Below are 17796 nucleotides of genomic sequence, written 5' to 3'. Positions count from 1 at the left end.
TAGGCGAGGGAGGAACGAGAGGAGGGGGGGGGGGGAACTGCGTGGGAGGGAAGGAGGGAGGACGCACCTTGGGCCAAACCGCGCCCTGATTGGCACGCAGTGAGTTGGACTTTTTTTTTTTTTATCTTTGGGTGTGTCGACATTGAATGGTTGCACCTGGTTTACCAGTTTCACCTGCTGGTAGACAAGAGTACAACAGTCAATACTATATACTCAGTCATTTGTACTACTGCAAGAAAAAAGCCCAAAATGAATACAAAATGCTAAAAAAAAAAAAAAAAAAAAAAAAGCTAATAATTTCAAAAAGACAAAAATAACCCAAAGCAAAAAGTAAAAAAAAATGTTTTAATAATAAATTAAAGAGGAAGTCAATTTTCTTTACAATATGTTCTATGCAGCACCACAAGTCTAAATGTGATATTCTGATTAACTCATTCACTGCCATTGACAGCTATAGACGTCAAAAATTAATTTGAAATATTTCTATCAATTTAACTCCCCCCCCCGCACACACTTTTGTTAACAAGAGTATGAAAACTTAGAATTTTTTTATTTGTACATTTAGAAGATATAAAATGTGTGATTAATCAGGAGTTAAATCACGTGATTAATTACGATTCCAAATTCTAATAGCCTGATGCTCCTAATTTTTAATAATCTTTTTTTTTTTTATCTTTCCTTTAAAAAAAGAAAAAAAAGAAGAAAAGATAATTAAAAAATTAGGGTCGTCAGGTGATTAAAATTAATTGTAACTAATTGCGTGACTTCACTCGTGAACTCACGATAAAAAATTTAAAAAAAAAAAAGATTATTAAAAATTAGGCGTCAATGGCAGTGAATGAGTTAATATTACGTTTGTGGAATATGAACTAAGCAGCAAAATTCACTTGATCGTATCCATCTCAGGGGGCGGCCATTTTGCCACTTGATGTTGACTGTAAATTAACGACCAATCACGGCTCAGCTTGCAAACGTCACATAACTACTTAAGTGTACATAAAAACGTAAGTGGTATTTTGACAAACAGTATTTGTAAATAAAATATGGCTAATAATCATGCTGTAACTAATTTAAAAAAGCTCAACTGTCTGAAGACAACAAATTTCAACTAAACAATCTATAGGATATCTTACTGCTAAAACCACTGAAGACAACAGTACACCGGTCACACAAAATATCTAAATATTAACAATGGAGGGGGAAAAAAAGTCAAACATGACTAATCCTGCCATTAATACAATTAAATGGCAAAATCAGTCATTTGGCATACAGTATTGCCTTACCCATCCTAGAAATGAAAGTGTTGAGGCTGCCCTCAAGTGGCGACTCAGTAGTTATTTTTATTTTGCTTTCAACATCATACAAAGCATAATACAAAGTTGGAATGAATCTCATTTCAAATAACAATTTTAAAAAGTCACTTTCTCGCAATGCCCTGAAAGCGTAACACAATAAAATAACTTCATTGAAACATTTGGCTCAGCCATGTGTACATTTTAGTGCCATTTTTTTTTTTTATTGACTAACTATGTGCACTGCACGCTAATAATCAGTTGAAATGATACAACCATGGATATTGATTCACATATTATCCAGATTCCAAGGCTCAAATCAAAGAATATCCATTACATTATGGCATAAAAGTCACAAGTAAAGTTTTCCCTACACACTACTCGAGAATTCCTTCTGGGAGTCAAATATTTTGGGATTAAAGCTACCAGAGTGTTTTATCTTGGAGTGTGTGCAACGGAGTGAATCTTCAAGTATATTTAGTAAATACAGTAACGGGAAAAGGGTGTGCGGTCCCTCTAAAGCGCAGAGTGGGCGGAATGAAAGTCGGAAAGTTGATGGCCTTTGAATACACTAAAACTTTTGCGTATAGCATTGTCACTGTGCAGCGAGCATGAAAGGATTCCAGAGTATAAAAAACAGAATGGCTTTCAGTTATTTAAGAGGCTGGACAAGTTTTGCTTTCTATATGGAATTTGTGCGTTGCCGTCGTCATGATTGACTTTTTTCTGCATTACAAAATATTCCTGTTTTTCACTTAGAGGCTACGAGCAATTGAACGGTCTTTGTTTTTATGTGTGATTGTTACTTCACTTTGTATGCAGCTATGGTTACTTTTTAAAATCATGATTTTTTTTTTCATTAACTCATTCACTCCCAGCCATTTTTGCAAGGCCCACAGAATATTGTGTTCTATTGCTATAAAAACATGGAACCTACCAAAAGAAAGATAGAGCCTTTTCTTTCATCAGGAAAAAATATATATTTCTGTCTGTTTGTTTGTTTCCATTTTGCAGCAATTAGCATTAGAAAATAGCTAAGTTTCATCATTATAATAGTAATTCAGGGGTTTTTCAACATAGTCCTTGTTCATTTCCTACACTCTTCTGCCACCTGCAGGCCGTTTGTGTAATAACTACCATTTCTTCAACCGTTCTTTGCAGTTGAGAGGCTGCATCAAAGCCTTCTATATGCTCTAGCATAAAAAATTAAAAATAAAAGTATAAATACAGCTTTAGGACACTAAAACATTTAAAATTGAACATATTCATATGTTTTTCAGAGCAAATGAGTTACTTGACCTATTTACATAGACAGTCTAAAGGGCAATTTGTTTTTCTGTAAAAATTTTAAGATAAATTATTTCCTCTGCTCCTTTGGAATTTTGCTTTTATTTCCAAAATGTAACAACTGTTTTTTTTTTTTTTTTTTAAATCAGCAAAGGCAAACTATCTGTTGTCCGGCGTGATTAGCCTGTGGTGTGGGATATATTCTAAGCAATTTTCCCTCCTTAATCGGCTTAGAAAATATTTTCAGTCAACAATCACAAATGCTAAAGCTTTCACTATATTGCAAACATGTCAAAAGTTCTGATACTGTGTCAAAACATTTGACTGAGACTCCACTGAGGGTGGCTTGTAACTCTGTTCAAGATAAGTGGTAAAAAAAAAATAAAATACCCCGAATGGCCATTTTTCAACAAGCCCGATTACTCTTCAGCTTGGAGCATGTCTCCGGGTTACAGACCCTCGGGGGTCTTGGCCACGGGGAAGCCCCTCAGCTTCTCCTGCAGGCCGCCCATGGCCAGCCTCATCTGGTCCTCGGTGCCCTGCAGGGACTTGAGCTCCATGGTGTAAAAGATATAGAGCAGCGAGGTGCACAGCAGGATGGATAAGCACAGCGCCACCAGCAGGTAGAAGGAGGTGAGCGGGAAGGTTTGCTCCGCCCCCATCGTCAGCCAGGGCACGGCGGCGATGGCCAGCTCCAGCAGGAGCAGGGCCAGGCCCATGGCGGCCGTGCGGGCCGCCGTGTAGCGCATGCGCTCGGCGCAGTGCACGCCTACTTTTACCTCGGTGCGGGCCTCCGTCAATATGTCCACCAGTCTGGCCACCTCCCCTGAGGACATGAAAATGGACTTTTTGATTGTTTGTATACAAATACAATAATCAGGCGATACATTTTTTTTTTAATTGTAATTAATCGCATGATTTTACTAGTTAACTCACGATTAATCACACATTTCATATCCATTCTAAATGTACATTACAAGTTTTCATTCTCTTGTTACCATAAATGTGGGAAAAAAATGTTAAACTAATAGAAATATGGCTGCATCTTTTAGTCATTGATAAAATAATTTCATAATAATCCATAAAATTGAGTTAGAATTAAAAAGATGCACAGTGCTGTAAAAAAAAAAAGAGTGTGATATTGATTTGTGTTGGTCATTTTTCTGCCACTAGATGGCATAATTGCAATATGGAAGCCATTGGTGACGCATTTTTCTTTTCATATTAACTCTTTTACTGCCACACGTTATCCAAAAAACAACACCGACAGTGCCAGACGATTTTGAGCATTTTAACTCATCGTTGAAGAAGAATATTGTGTGCTATAAGTACATAAACATAAAAGATCGTGTTTCTACCTTACTCCGTTCTTTAGTAATCACGATTTGAAAAAAGATACATTTTCTGCACAACAGTGACTTTGACACTAATATTTTTTATTTAGTGACGCTCTGTAAATTTCATTTAATGTGACAAAGGCTTTGATCAATCACGTCATCAGATTCGTCAGATGTTTCATTGTAATTTCATACTACTGGGAGCCCATTTTAAAGAGATACAATGATGCCATCTGCTGGTCATAGTTAGTGGGTGTTATTGATTTCACAAGCCCATTGTGAAAAAAAACATAGTAAATTCAATTAGCATTTTTAGGTGGCATAAAGTGGGCGTGTCCTTAACGTCAATTGAGAAGAGATAAGAGCTATCTAATCTTTAGCATGAAGTAACTAATTCTGCAGTTTTAAAATAATAAAATACTACTTGACCCAAGTCTCCACAAATATATGCAATATTATTATTGTATTATTAAAATAAATGTTGACGTGGACGTGTCTGCTGCGTTGCCACTGGAATTCCCCCAGTACAGGCTTTCCAATTAAGGGGCGGTCATTAATCGCGCGTTAAAGAAACTATAAATTAACTCAAAATGAACGCACTTATTTTGACACCCCTCAAAGTCATTAACTGTACTGTAGTAATCAAGTGATTCCAAACATACCTCCTGCACAGTCCCGACTGCTCGACCGAAAGTCTCCGCCGGCCTCGCTCGGAGCGAGCGTGAACTCGGCCGTCAGAGCCTCGTGGTCCGAGTAGGGGAAAGGCTGTCCCGGGACCGAGCCTTTTGTGGTGCGCATTGACACGCACTGGATGTCGGCTTTGCAAGAACCCTGCAGGTGGGAAACCGGAAAGAGTTCAAGGGGACATGGAAATGGAAAACGGAATGTTTGAGCTACCTTGAAGAGGATGTAGTCGATCCTGATGCCTTTCTTGAAGGGAGCGATCACTTTCGGGCTGATGAAAGGATTCTCGAGTATGAGAGTCAGACCGTCTTCGTATCCCTGCAACATCATCAATAGCATTCCTCGTTCTGGCATACAATACACCCCTGATTTGAAGATACATCTCGCATTAAACACGACGGTTGGTTGGTCGACATCTGTCAATACGGATCACGCCGGGAAAGAAATATCCGCTAACATAACATAACATAATTAACTCATTCACTGCCATTGACGGCTAATGACGTCAAAAATTCATTTGAACTATTTCTATTAGTTTAACATTTTTTCCACTTTTGTTAACAAGAGTATGAAAACCTAGAAAGAAGAATATTGTACATTTAGAACAGATACAAAATGTATGATTAATCGTGAGTTAACTATTGAAGTCATGCGATTAATTGCAATTAAAAAAATGTAATCGCCTGAGCGATTAAAAAAAAAAGAAATGATTATTTAAAAATTAGGAGCGGGAGGCGATTGAAATTTTGAATCGTAATTAATTGCATGACTTCACGAGTTAACTCAGGATTAATCCCAAATGTTATATCTGTTCTAAATGTACAATAAAAAAAATTCTAGGTTACAATAAAAAAATTCTAGGTTTTCATACTCTTGTTAACAAAAGTAAAAACAAATTTTAAACTAATAGAAATAGTTAAAATGAATATTTTACGTCTATAACCGTCAATGGCAGTTAATACAAGATAATGAATGAAACAGTTTGTGCATGATTTAAAGCTGCAAATCCATGCCCGCCTTGGCCAACAGGAGGCAGTAGTGTATAATGTAGTCAAGCAAACAAACAAACAAGAAAACATGTCTACTATCTATTACCACAGTCACTCAGTAAAATAATCAAACATACATTTTCCGTTGAGGATCAACAATATATGCGTGTGAGTAATGTTATTTATCTGTCTACATGTAGTGTTCCTTTCTTTGTGGTTATATATCCTCTAAAAGAGTTGTAAAACCACTTATAGTATGCACTACACGCAATGCTAACTGTTAGCCTGTATGTCAATGGCATTTTCCATTATGTTAGCATTAAACTGCAATTTTGTCATTCTTTTTCCACTATGCCAAACTGCTGCTTGAATTGAGTTCACTGGCACTCGTATTTCAAGTATGAGGTTGCAAGTTAAAGCAAAACAAAAACAAAAAACGGCCAAATGAGAGCCCGTATCGCAAAAAAATCTGTCTTCCCTTGGGACTTCCAAAGTCCCAACTCTTTGGTGCGGTAGACTTACGTCAAAGTTATCGGTCTCGGCGTAGGCATCCCGCAGTTCCGTGTAGGACGTCAGCAGCCGGTTGCCGAGGTCATGAGGGTGCATGTTGAGGTCGCCCCCGAGGACCACCACGTCGGCACCGGCGGACGTGTGGCTAGAAACACGGTCAACAATTAGACACTGTAAGAATAATATCCCTTTGCAAGGCGGTGGCCAAGGAGTACCGGATGAACTGCTGCAGCTCCCAGGCCTGGACCACCCTATGAGGCAGATACGCGTCCCTCTCCCGGCAGTACTCGGCGTGCAGCTGCAATGACAGACGTCTCGTCAAGTTACCTCAGACCAGACGGATGTGAAGGCGCCACCTACGTGAGTCAGGTAGAAGTTGGCGGTCAGTGCGCCGAAGTTCATGACGGCCAGCCCCACAGCTTTGCCTCCGAACCAGTCCCCGTGGTGAGCCTGAGAACGATTTTAAAATCTGAGAGGCGCGGTGCATTGTAAATATCGGAAATCCGGTTGGATTTGATTATTTCCTCTCTTCTTGAAATAGAACCATAATGTATTGAGTTACTCACATTAACAAATAAAAAATTGGTTAATGTGTGTACTGTATACTGCGTTAGCTACAAATTTGCATCCCGAACTCATTCGAACCCAAAAACGTATTTATATGTTTTTTAAACGTATAAAAACTTATTTATAGTTTTTTTTTTTAAATGTTTTACAGAAGGCTTTGATACAGCTTCTGACATGAAGAGATCGCTTAAAGCAATGGTAGTCATTACAAAAACGGTCAGCAGGTGGCAGCAGAGTATAAGAGATCAGCCAGGGCCAAGCTCTTTTTCCCAGTGTTTGCAACAGGTTTGTGAATAATGATAAAACTTAACTCATTCACTGCCATTGACAGCTATAGACTTTAAAAAATTCATTTGAACTATTTCTATTTAACATTTTTTTCCATTTTTGTTAACAAGAGTATGAAAACCTAGATATTTTTTGTACATTTAGAACAGATATAAAATGTGTGATTAATCGTGAGTTAACTAGTGAAGTCTTGCAATTAATTACGATTACAAATTTTAATCGCCTGATGCCCCTAATTTTTAATAATCTTTTCTTTTTTTTAAACTCATTTTTTGTTAAATGTTTAATGTGTAATGTGAAAAATGATTAAAAATTAAGGGTGCCAGGCGATTAAATTTCTTTATCGTAAATAATCGCATGACTTCACTAGTTAACTCACAATTAATCACAAATTTTATATCTGCTCTAAATCTGTTTTTAAAAAAAAAAAAAAAAAGGTTTTATACTCTTGTTAACAAAAGTGGGAATTTTTTTTTTTTAAACTAATAGAAATAGTTCAAATAAATTTTTGACGTCTATAGCCGTCAATGGCAGTAAATGAGTTAACTATATTCTAATGTTAATTACTGCAAAACGGAAACGAGATACAAATATACTTTTTTTCCTGATGAAAGAAGAGAGTCTAATCTTTAGCAATAGAACAAAAAATTCTGTGGGCCTTGCAAAATCAGTCAAAATAAAGTAAAACAGCCGTGAGCGAAAGGGGTTGCTTCAGTGAAAATGTCTGGGAGTGAATGAGTTAATACTTACCATGTATGGGTAACCATTGAGCGAATAGCGGTAAAGAAGCGTGTCTTGGATTCTGTGCTTGGAGAAAATAGCCAATCCGCTGCCAAAGACTCCGCTGGCGAGAAGAAAAAAAAAGGCAAGCCATTAGAAGACATTTGAAATCCTTCAACATCATAACGCTACATCTTAACATTTTTGAGTTTCTTTTTTAATCTGAATGAACAAGTAGCCAAGATTAGATTCTTGTGCCTTGGTATGCAGGTTAAGAGAGAATTAAAAAGGGTGTTAATCCTTCAGTCGGTTCCACTTAGCAGGTGGATCAAAGTGTCCCGGCACATCAGAGGCCTTTTGGACATTTTGCAAGAGGATTACAACTTGAAACGCGTTACTACCTCTTAAAGTAATGTGAGTGAACGTGGCTACTGGCCAGTTTCTTTCTCAGGAACACGTAGTCTTTTTCACTCCACACCTGCAGAATATAAAAGGAATGTGAGACTTGAAATAAGGACGTGTGCATCATTTGTGGTTGGCGGAGGGGAAAAATACAGCAAGTAGATCAACATGTCACCTGTTATTATATACAACAATAACAATATCACATAATAATTTGACATACAGAATATAGAGAATGAGTTAAAATAGTGTGATTTATTTATTTTCATGATTTAATTTTTCTAAATTAAACTTAAAACGAGGCAACTATAGTGAAATTATGCAACCAATTTTTTTTTTTAAATGAAAACATTCAATAAAAATGACAAATTGTTTTGTTTTTGGCACCGTAAAAAGTACCGTAAAAATATGTACAGTATACAGTAAACCAGTTTTACTTCAATTAATTTCACAATGACGCCAGTAGATAAATATCATTTAACTCATACTGCCATTGACGGCTATAGACGTCAAAAATTCATTTGAACTATTTCTATTAGTTTAACATTTTTTTTCTACTTTTGTTAACAACAGTATGAAAACCTAGATTTTTTTTACTGTACATTTAGAACAGATATAAAATTAGTGATTAATCGTGAGTTAACTAGTGAAGTCATGCGATTAATTACCATTAAAATTTTTAATCACCTGACATCCCTAATTTTTAATAATCTTTTCTCTTTTTTTATTAAATCGCTTTTTTTTATTATTGTAATTAATTGCATGACTTCAATAGTTAACTCACGATTAATCACAAATTTTATATCTGTTCTAAATGCAAAAAAAAAAATTCTCTAGGTTTTCATACCCCTTGTTAACAAAAGTGGGAAAAAAAAGTTAAACTAATAGAAATAGTTGAAATGAATTTTTGACGTCTCTAGCCGTCAATGGCAGTGAATGAGTTAAGTACTTTAAGCAGCCTCCACTCACTTCTTGGAGGAGAACCACGTCGTGCTCTTCTTGGAGCAGCATGTCTCCGATCATGGCGTACCGCTGAGTGCAGTGCTTGCTCAGGTAGCGCACCCCCCTGAAAAAAACAAAAACACAGCGAAATGGCAACTATGCACTTATAGACAGTGCGAGTGTGCGTGTGCGTGTGCGTGCACTGACCAACAGTTGAGAGAGAACACTCGGATGCTGACAGAGTCCTTGCGATCCATGACGCCGGCGCATCAGATCCTAATGCAGAAGGTCACTCATGTCAAATCAAATGTTACACAACGTTTTTAAAAAAAAAAAGAAAAGAAAGAAAAACAGTGCAGTAATGTAGTAAGCTCCAAATGTACAACTGAAGAGCAGGTCAAAATGATAAACAGTATAGATGATGGATTGATGAATGGATGGAGTACAGTATACAGTTTATATTGTTATCTGCTGCCTGGGCTGGACATCGTATGACAACAATGTGTGTGTGTGAGTGTGTGTGAAAAGCTGACCAGGCAGAGTTTGGGTCACGAGCTGTTTATATAGAAAAAGGAGAAATGCCTTGAAAAAAAAAAATCATGTCAATCCCACGTGAGGACGGGATGGTGGAAACTATGTGGAAAGTGATTTTAAGTCAAACTATGACTGAGTGTGTGTCTATGTAATGTGGTTTTTTTTTTAATTTATTGCTCTTTTATTCTGTGATATGAACCCTCACCCCAGGCTTAAAAAAAAAAAGCAGCTCAAACTAACGTTTTCTTTGTCAGTGTTGAGATGCTACCACAAGTGTACAAAAGTGAAATATGCCATGAACCTGAAATGGACCTCAAGTACGAACCTGGTTGTGTTTAATTTAAATGTGAAGATACTCAGGAATACTTGGAATATTGAACTTGTTGGACTGAATTCAGTCAGTTAAAACCTTGTGAAAATTGTCAGCTCGTAATGCAGCTTTAATCTATAATAATAATAATAATACATAATCTGTCTATGAAGTGGCCTGATGAAAAATGTATTTACAATAAAATTTCTAATGTCAAAAAGGACACAGCGGTGGTGATTTTAAACTTAGGAGCCACAAATACAACCATGTCAAAAGTCAATTTAGTTGAATTTATAACAATTTCTACTTAGCAGAAGCTGTGTTTATTTCAAATGACAGACTTTTCACGACGGCATAGCTACACATGCTAAATCGTGACTACGAAATAGAATAGGACTTGGCATTAAAATGCAACGAAGCCTGTTTTCTTTTTAAACCCACCTGGACGAATAGTTTGTAGTGGGTCGAGGTTCGGTGGTGGTTTCTAACAGTCGCTCGGGTACAGGATACTTCCTGGCGCTACCGAACAGCTAAGGCGACTGAAGGCGACCCACTCCGCTCTGTCGTCAAAGTTGTTCTTCTTACTTTATGATGGTTAAAAGCGACATGGCAGGACCCTCGGCTAAGCGACTTGGCTTTAGCACGGTCAAAGTGTAAATAGAGCGCATGAAAGATGTGACATGTTTGATTGCAAGTGACGTCATCGGAACAAGCGTTAATTTCGTCACATCCGAGACGATTTATCTCTTCCAGAACAAATTATTTTTAATAGACGGTTGATCAAGATTAATGCAAAATCTAAGATGTCTATTTTCATTTACGGTTTACTGCTGACTTCCATATTTGTCTGCTCCTGTGGAATTCTGGGAAATGAAGTTCCCTCGGCTAGCTAATCCAAACAGCATTTTTGTGCGTTTATTTAATCATGTGTTTAATATGACAATAATGGTAGATTAGTAAATATGAAGTTTAACCTCACCTTTTGGCTCGATATATACAGTGATGATCATGGATGTACATTTGCAATTATGATTGATAAAGAGCAACATGAACAAAAATGATGTAATAGTATTAGTATTATATTCCTATGTGATAACATTGAAGGAAGAAAGTCATGGAAACATACAATAACACACAGCGTGTCATGGGGAAAATGGCCCCCAAAGGCACCATGTGTCTTTTATTGTTAGATACATTGGTTTGATTACATAGTCCAACTTCTATTTGGAAGTATAAAATTGCAATTCACAATCGTGGCAAAAACAATAGTAAACCACCTTAAACCAAAAACAACAAAAACAATAAAACACCTTCCCACACCATTCAGAATGATACATTAGATATCTTATTATTAATTATTAATCACACATTATTTTTCAGTGAGGCAAAACACTCACAGTCAAAAAGACGACAGAATCAAAACATGGACAAATGTTGGTAATGGCAAGAAAACTGTATAAAAGATACATGGAGCAAGGAGCGTAATTATTTTTGTTTGTCTAGGCTGTAAAATACGACATTCAAAGCCAGGCAGGCACTTTTGTCAAAATGTGTCCAATTTTACGGCAAAAAAAATTGTCCAGTGAGCCACACACACAGACACACACAGGCACTTTTCCGTTTAACCATCTCCAAATCAATGGAAAAATGATCAATAAGTAGTGAACCCCACCCTGCCCTTATTATTAGTATCTGCTTTCCAACCCTATAAATAACAAACAATGATCGCATTCCACGCAGCACAGAGACAACAGGTCGGAGCTGGATGTCGATATACGTCTTATATATGAACAATTGAAGCTTCTCTGCATAAAAAAAGTGAAGATGTTCATATGACCTCACAGCATGCAATTTCTTTCTTAAACAAAAGAAACTGTGATTTCAATTTGCTCATTACTCGCAGTGCCAGGTCACGTGATCACAAATAAATCCCCATTCCTTCCCCTCCTCCAAATAAAAATACTCCTATGTAACACATATTCCTTTAGGATCCACTTGACTCACAGTACAGAAAAAAAATGTCGTTTTTACTTTAGGCTACTTTACACGTCAAGGCAGAAAAATTCAACACTGCTGTTACTTTGCCGGCACTGCCTCGCACCACCACAGCCACCACGCTGGCCGTCTTCGTGCAGCCGAGCACACGTCTTCCGATATGTAACAAGAGAGGTGGGGGCAAGCGCTGGCTTTATGTAAGACGAGCAATCGCCATAGTTAAAAAAAAAAAAAAATCACTTATTTGTACGGAGGGGTACACACAAACCGACGATTGGGATGCTTTTGAACATTCTGCCCTTTTGCGATCAAAGTCACTCGAAGCCTGATTGTCGGGTGTCTTGTAAAAGATGATCACGATTTTATTTTCTCCTCCCCAACAAACCGGTTTCAAAGTTACGATCACAATTTTTTTTTTTGTATGTGATCAACACAGACTTTGTGATTATGATGTGAAAGCGAATAAGCTAGCTACATTCAGACAAATTTGATCACCCCGATTATCGTGAATAATTATCCAGTGGTTTGGGATGTGTTGAGTTATCTGCAAATCATAAATGGTAAACCTGGCTAATATTTATGATCGCAAATCCTATTACCAGGCCGAAATTATGTCTCTCTAGCTTTCTCTCCCTCCAACAAAATTCAGCATTTTCGGCTACTTTTCCGACTAAAGTCAGCAAAGGCCTGATTATTGAAAGTCTGTAAAAGATTATCCAGATGTGTTAAGACCTGCTTTAAAAACAGTTGGGGCCGAAAATTCTAAATTTGAATAAATGTTACCAAAATCCCTAACAGTTTTCTTCTACTACAATTTTTTCTTCTGTGGCACCATGCTGCCTCCCATAGGTCAGTGTAAGTACTACAACAGAAGTCAGGTTTGGGGAAGGAGATTCACAGTTGATGGGAGATCTTGCACTCTAAAAACAGTTGGGTCAAAAGTAAGCCAATTATGGATCAAAAAGAGACCAATCCGTTTTATGAGTCAATTTGATCCAACTTTTTGGGTTGTTTTATACAAAAGATCTGACCAATATTTATCAGTTGTTTTACACTAAAAAAAAAACATTTCTTGACTTAAAGTTGGGTCAAATTGACCCAAATAGAGAATCGATCCATTTATGACCCATAGTTGGGTTATTTTTTACCTAACTTTTATGTGCATGGCGTGCGCACTGAGAATATCAAAAACACTCGTGATGGGGTTTGTCGCATAAAAAAAAAAATGGGCAAGAATATTCAGAATTGTGTGTACCCTGCTTAAGACAATTTAAAACACAGACAGGCAGTAGCAGAATAAGGCAAAAAAAAAAAAAGTCGTTTCACTGATAAATGCTGGTGTGAAAAGGCTGTAGGGCTTATTTCCAATTGAACTTGCCGTATAATGATCTGTCATATGAAAAAAAAAAAGAGAGGTAGTACAAAAGGCAATTCAAAGTGGCAGGCAATGATATCTTTGGAGAAAAAAAGGCACTTTTCTTTCCTAACAAAATCTACTGCAACACCACCTCCTCTTCCTCCTCCTCCTCTTCATCCGTGGTCCGGATCCGTCTTCTTTTCTTGCTCCGAGTGATTTTCTCTTTCGACACCTTCTCGTTCCCTCAAGCTCCGCGGCGTACCTCCACTTCATCTAAAGCACGTTTAAACAGAAGCTACTGTCCTGACAAATGCTCGGGTGTGTGATTCTGTTTTTTATTTTTTTTTTTTTATTCTTTATATGTGTGTGTGTGAGTGTTAGTTCACTAGCGTTGTTTATGGTTTTGCTGGCTGAAGGGAGGGGGGACGGCGTGTTTTCACTTTTTTTTTTTTTTTTTTGCTTAGTCCTTCACAAGTCTGTAGACGTGGTACTGGGCGCCGTGTTCGCTCGTGGACACCTCGAACACGAACGCGATGCACAGCAACGTCTCCTGGGTGTCGCGGTTCGTTACCACCTGGGGGAGCAAAAGAGATGCAAGCAACAATGTCAGGGGGAGAATATGATATAGATTTTTTTTTTTTACCTCTCCCTTTTATCACCAAATTCTAAATTTTTGCTACCATTACTTTAAAGGGATATGATTCGATTAAATTCCGATATTTGTGTCTGCGATTTGATTCAGAATCGATTTTCGATTAAGAGCAATTTTTGATTCAAAATGATTTGATTAAACAATGATTTTTTGCTTCAATCTATAGATGTGCAAGGAATTGTAATGATCGACTCCAGTCTGACTTGCTAATGCTAATTCGCGCGCTACTCGCGGCACTTTTATCACTCAAAAGAACGGCTCCACGCTGCAAAAAAACAACTTTTATTGGAATAACTTGATTGTGACTTTTTCCTTCTACTCTCTAATGTAGTCTAATGACTTCACTAGTTAACGCACGATTAATCACAAAATTTACATCTGTTCTAAATATACAATGAAAAAAATATAGGTTTTCATACTCTTGTTAATAAAAGTGGAAAAAAATGTTAAACTAATAGAAATAGTTAAAATGGATTTTTGACGTCTATAGCCGTTAATGGCAGTGAATGAGTTAAAACAAAAAAAATTGAAAGTTAAGGATTTCAGTTTTATTTAATTTAAGACAAATCTGAGCTATGCTAGTTACTTCTTTAAGTTCCATTTAACTTTTACTGATAACCTTGGGAGCTCCCTGAACATTTTTTTATTTCGAAAATTTTAAATGAAATTATATGTTCTAATATTCAAAAAAAAAAGTTCAATAAGCATTGCAACAAAGTCAAGATTTACATTTGTATTTAAAAAAATGTATGCCAATACCCCCCCCCCCCCCCTCCTTTTTACTGAAAATAAATATCGGCTTCAAATATCGGTTATCGGCCTCCTTGACTACTAATAATCGGCATCGGTATCGGCCCTGAAAAAAAACACATATCAGTCTATCTCTACTTCTAGGATTAATATATATGCACGTCTATACTCCGCACACATGCGTACCTGCAGGATGGTGAAGTTTTCAAGAACACTGTTCATCATGTACTTTTCAGGCAAGTGTTTGAGCTTGTGGATGAAGTTGATCATGTACTCGCACATGGGGGAGCGATGGATCCTGTAAACGCACTTGCCCCCCTCCAGGCGGGCGTACTCGGTCTGCAGCGGGGCGGGCAGGAGAAGACACGCAAAGCTAAAAGTCACAAATTGCACCTTTGGGGGAGATCGTGGAACTCGGCGTGCCGTTACCTCGACTTTCTCGACCACCTGCTTCCCGAAGGAGCAGACTTTGGTTGAAACAGTGATGGTCATGTTCTCGGCGCTGCTGTACTGGCTGGTGACACCGTAGAAAGAACCGGGGCCGTCCTGCATGCCGCTGCTGTTCAGGTCGGCCTGGAGAGGGCGTAATCAATGTCATACTTCAAAAGGGGAGCTATTATCTCTTTGACTGCCAAAAACGTTAAATAACGTTTAGTAAAATCCTATGGAGGAGTGCCAAAGACGTTAAAAGACGTTTTTTTCAAAACAGAGGTGAAACTAACCATTTTCTATTGTTGATTACTGAAAAACGGAATAAGGTAGAAATAAACTTTTTTTTTCTGATGAAAGATGAGAGTCCAATCTTTCATTTGGTAGTATGTGTGTTTCCATAGTCCAAACACATAATTTTCTGTGGACCTTGAAAGATCAGTCAAAAATGCTTAAATCGGCTGGCACCCACGGCATCCCTTTTCTGAAAACGGTTGGCAGTCAAAGAGTTATGGAAAATTCAGCTTACAATGGCTTGTATACACGTAATTGTGTCAAATAAAATGGATGCTTTCACTTTGATTGCGAGCACTTGCTGTTTTTCTTCACACTCTAGGCCAGGGGTGTCAAATATACGGCCCCCGGGACAGAACCGGCCCATCGGGGGGTCCAATCCGGCCCGTGAGGACAGAACACCAACTGCAGTTTTTCACTAAAATGAACTGTTGTTGCTAATTTTGTCCAGTAGAGGGAGCACAGCCTACCACTTGACATTGACATTCTGGAATTTAGTCAAATGTTACATTCTGAAATGTAGTTACTCAGGATTTGATGGGAAATTGTGTGCTAATTTTTGTGGAGAATTTTCAGATTTCATTACAACAAGATAATAATAAATTTAGATAAGAAAAATTTTAACCGGATAACAGGAAATATTTTTGACGAGCTTATAAGATAAAATCTTATAAAGACTCTTGGAAATTGTTTTACATGGAGGGGAAAAAATGCCGACTTTATATCGCCTTTAAGATGCATGCTAATAATTCATAAACTCATTCAGTGCCATTGACGGCTATTGACATCAAAAATTCATTTGAACTATTTCTATTAGTTTTAAATGTTTTCCACTTTTGTTAGTATGAAAACCTAGGAAAAAAATGTATTGTATATTTTGAACAGATATAAAATTTGTGATTAATCATGACGTAAAATTATTTAAGTATAAAGTATAAAATTAAGTAAATAAAATTACAATAAAAAATTGTAATAGCCATGACGGGATAAAAAGAAAAAGAAAAGATTATTAAATTAGGAGCGTCAGGCGATTAAATGTTTTAATTGCAATTAATTGCACGACTTTACTAGTTAACTCACGATTAATCACACATTTTATATCTGTTCTAAATGTACAATACATTTTTTTCTTAGGTTTTCATACCCTTGTTAACAAAAGTGGGGGAAAAAAATGTAAACAAATAGAAATAGTTCAAATGAATTTTTGACGTCTATAGCCGTCAATGGCAGTGAATGAGTTAAGATAAACCTTGATTGCTCACCCAAAATTTAACCAGGAAAAACGCGTTCTGGGGGCCTTTCTCATAAAGCTCCTTGAGGCCGCCCTTCTTCTCAGGGAACTTGTCGTAGATCTGCCGGATGTCCACGGCCTCCAGGAGAGGGTCGCTGTAGGAGGGATTGGTCTGTCCTATGTGTACAAACAGGTGTTTGCTGTACTGCAAAACCGAGACACAAGAAATGGCATTAATAAAAATAAGTAATTACTTACTTTGAAGAAACATCTAAAGCAAATAGCTGAAGAATTTTGCCGTGGGTCTCTGACAAACACCAGAGGTTGTTGGTGCTTATTTTCTTCCCTAACTCAAAATAAAAATGTCAAGTATGCTAGTAAAATGTCATCCTCGTGTTAGCAACAACCGTATTTCCTGCACAGTGGCGGGAAGAGAGGAATTTGCCCTGAAAATGATTTGAGTCAGTACACTAAAAATGTATTAGAATAATGTAGAATGTAGACATGTTTTTTTTTGTGAATGGTTATAATGGAGATTTATCGTTAGTATGATACTTTTTTTTTTTACTGTGACTGATTATTTGTTTGTGTTCCAAAATTACAACTAAGAACTACACAAGTGGCGCTTATCAAAATAATACATTTGACTGTTTTATAAAAAAGACATTCAATTCACAAGTAACACAATTGAGTCTCGGTTATTTGAGTGCCACCATCAAAAAAAAAAAGAGAAGCCAAACGACTCTGTGCGACTCTGTAATTAGCTAGCTGATTTAGCATCAGTCCGGTGCCCAATCTTTTTTGCACCATGGACTGTTTTCACATGAAGACATATTTTCAAGCCTCTCTGAAGCAATCATTGCGGCGACTACCTGATTGTGGTCGAGCTGACAGAGCTGCAAAATGATTCGTACTCAAACGATGACTATGAAAAAGAGAGACACTGATTGCGCCACATGGTTGTTATGAAGTAATTGCGCCCTCTAGCGGCCGCTGCCATGTGGTGAAACTATTACAGGTAGGGGAAATAATGATTTGATTCCCTGCTCAAGTTGAATTGATGTTCATTTTGTGTGTCTTCCAAATGTAATCCCACCAATAGTTATCCCTCTTCACTGAGCCTATTGCAGTCTTGTGCTAATTTAGTGTATTTTACAAACATGCAGTATTGACATCATTTCAAAGTATGTAAAGAATGAAAGACTTTTTGCCACATTATGTTGCAC

General features: G+C 37.3%; 2 protein-coding genes across 9 annotated transcripts in view; both read right to left on the bottom strand.

Moving 5' to 3' along the window:
- Positions 1 to 31: 31 nt before the first annotated feature.
- smpd2b (sphingomyelin phosphodiesterase 2b) lies at positions 32 to 10686 on the bottom strand. 2 transcript variants are annotated; one of them, XR_013295054.1, is made up of 12 exons: positions 10304 to 10686; positions 9226 to 9294; positions 9046 to 9142; positions 8076 to 8152; positions 7705 to 7798; positions 6460 to 6549; positions 6315 to 6397; positions 6112 to 6244; positions 4814 to 4918; positions 4579 to 4747; positions 2970 to 3405; positions 32 to 177 (listed from the first exon to the last, which is right to left on the bottom strand). XR_013295054.1 is itself a non-coding variant. In XM_077573142.1 (11 exons), the coding sequence occupies exons 2-11, from the start codon at positions 9273 to 9275 to the stop codon at positions 3029 to 3031; spliced, it is 1275 nt and encodes a 424-aa protein (XP_077429268.1). In that variant the 5' UTR covers positions 9276 to 9294; positions 10304 to 10685; the 3' UTR covers positions 1316 to 3028. The 2 variants fall into 2 exon arrangements, 1 of the variants encoding a protein (XP_077429268.1); XM_077573142.1 differs by lacking the exon at positions 32 to 177 and having other exon boundaries at positions 1316 to 3405; positions 10304 to 10685.
- Positions 10687 to 10981: 295 nt separating this feature from the next.
- The window catches only part of tead3b (TEA domain family member 3 b), a 43182-nt gene continuing 36367 nt past the window's right edge, over positions 10982 to 17796 (bottom strand). For all 7 annotated transcript variants that reach the window (XM_077573315.1, XM_077573317.1, XM_077573319.1 and 4 more), the window contains 4 exons: positions 16602 to 16775; positions 15046 to 15189; positions 14803 to 14955; positions 10982 to 13788 (listed from right to left, as the gene is read on the bottom strand). In XM_077573315.1, the coding sequence (XP_077429441.1) occupies positions 13675 to 13788; positions 14803 to 14955; positions 15046 to 15189; positions 16602 to 16775 (585 nt within the window). In that variant the 3' untranslated portion in view covers positions 10982 to 13674. The remainder of the gene's footprint in view (positions 13789 to 14802; positions 14956 to 15045; positions 15190 to 16601; positions 16776 to 17796) is intronic.

Source organism: Vanacampus margaritifer, chromosome 8 (assembly GCF_051991255.1).
Source record: "Vanacampus margaritifer isolate UIUO_Vmar chromosome 8, RoL_Vmar_1.0, whole genome shotgun sequence".
In the NCBI taxonomy this organism is placed as follows: Eukaryota; Metazoa; Chordata; class Actinopteri; order Syngnathiformes; family Syngnathidae; genus Vanacampus; species Vanacampus margaritifer.
Note: the sequence above shows the minus strand (reverse complement) of the source record. Positions and strands in the feature narration are given on the sequence as shown.